We start from the raw sequence: 1,550 nt of genomic DNA, 5'->3' as shown, positions 1-1,550 counted from the left end.
CAGTATACTTTGACCACCTCAATCATCTGTCAATGTCAACCTTCTCTATGACCTCCTTATATTGCAGATTAACATATCGGGTGATCTCAATCGGGAGCTTCTCTAAGAAGTCCAAGGTCTTCTTATTATCCTCCAGACCAATGCCAAGCTCTGCGAGTTGTTGGCAAGCCAGAATCCACTGAGCCTGAAACTTCTTAAAGTCGGTCAAAGATGGCTGACTATTAAGTTTCAACGCATTATAACGCTTTAAAACTTTAACACGTCTACACTGGGTAGAAAGCTCATAAGTAGTCCGAAGGTATTCTTTGAGACCCGGATAAGACGTTTTCACACCATTAACATAGGCATCAGCAATTTTTCTACCAGAGCCCTTAATACTTTGATGCAGCAGCTCCAACTTGGTACCCTCACTAATAGTACCAGCCAACCCAATAACACGCTCCCAAGCTTTAATAAAGAACTGCCAGTCATCACCATCATCACAATTAAATGAAGGAAGCTGTAGACTGTTACTAAGTTTCACACCAACAGAGTGAGAACGAATAGTAGCAATTTGATGTTGGGTACTTAAAATATCACGTAGACCTTTGATCACACCTTCTAACTCAGAAAGTGCAATCGACATTTCTCAATAACCTTTTACAGAGTCTGCACCAAAGAGATTGTCCACGAAGTTACAATATCTGCACGAAGAGAATGTTCTCGGTTCCAGTACCAAAATTGTAGTGAATAATATTGATCACCACAACACAACTCACACAGAGTCGTTGAGGACACTTAGTCTTCAAACTTATCTTGTAATTATGAGTATAACAACACGGAGTAGCTCTAGCTTACGCTAAGATACTAGCTCCATATATACACAAAGGAAGACAATATCACAATCTCATCACAGCACAACTTTGAAGTTATCCGAGGGAATTCGCCCATGTTTCGACGTGATGACACTATGTAATGGTGACCGAGTTGGGAGTTGTATGGAAAAAGTACCCGAGTTGATAAGTGCCGGGTTTAAACCGTGCGCTTTAAGATAGTAGTAGTGATATGAACACGGTAGTATCATACTACCGTGTTCATATCACTAGAGGTGGCAAATAAGAAACGATCTCAGACTGCGAGTTTCAGCATCTTATCCGTTGTTGTCAACAGCGGATAAAGCGATGCTGAAACTCGGTTAATACAATATATTAACCGAGTTCTGGTAGCAAATAATAAGAGACAGCTGTATCATCCGCATCTGATTAAAGACTCTCGTAACGTCGATCGATGAAAATAGAGTTGGGCTTGGCATGCCCGCAACTTACAGGTTCAGAGCCTACTGGTGTTGAAGGCACCAACAGACAAACGAAGTGGTGCCATACTTTGTTTGCAGTCTGCAGCCGATCCTCCCGACGCCAAACCACATACTACGAGGTTTTTCCTCTCAGGAGACGTCGAATAATAATAGAACCAGGCTCAAGCGGCCGTAGCTGTTCCGGCGGAACAGTTTTGGAAACATAACGGAAGCTCGTAACATCGCCTCAATGTGAGCCGCAGCCCAATCATGAGCT

General features: G+C 42.6%; 1 protein-coding gene across 1 annotated transcript; it reads right to left on the bottom strand.

Annotated features, from left to right (window-relative positions):
- Positions 1-22: 22 nt before the first annotated feature.
- On the bottom strand, positions 23-460 carry Pmar_PMAR024976 (hypothetical protein; the record flags this gene model as incomplete). The annotated part of the gene is made up of 1 exon (XM_002768522.1): positions 23-460. A coding segment is annotated over one exon (438 nt), but the record flags the coding sequence as incomplete, so codon positions are not given.
- Between the last annotated feature and the right edge of the window lie 1,090 nt (positions 461-1,550).

The sequence above is a fragment of the Perkinsus marinus genome (genome assembly GCF_000006405.1).
Source record: "Perkinsus marinus ATCC 50983 genomic scaffold scf_1104296967952, whole genome shotgun sequence".
Lineage (NCBI taxonomy): Eukaryota > Perkinsozoa > Perkinsida > Perkinsidae > Perkinsus > Perkinsus marinus.
This window is presented reverse-complemented; position numbering and strand designations above follow the sequence as displayed.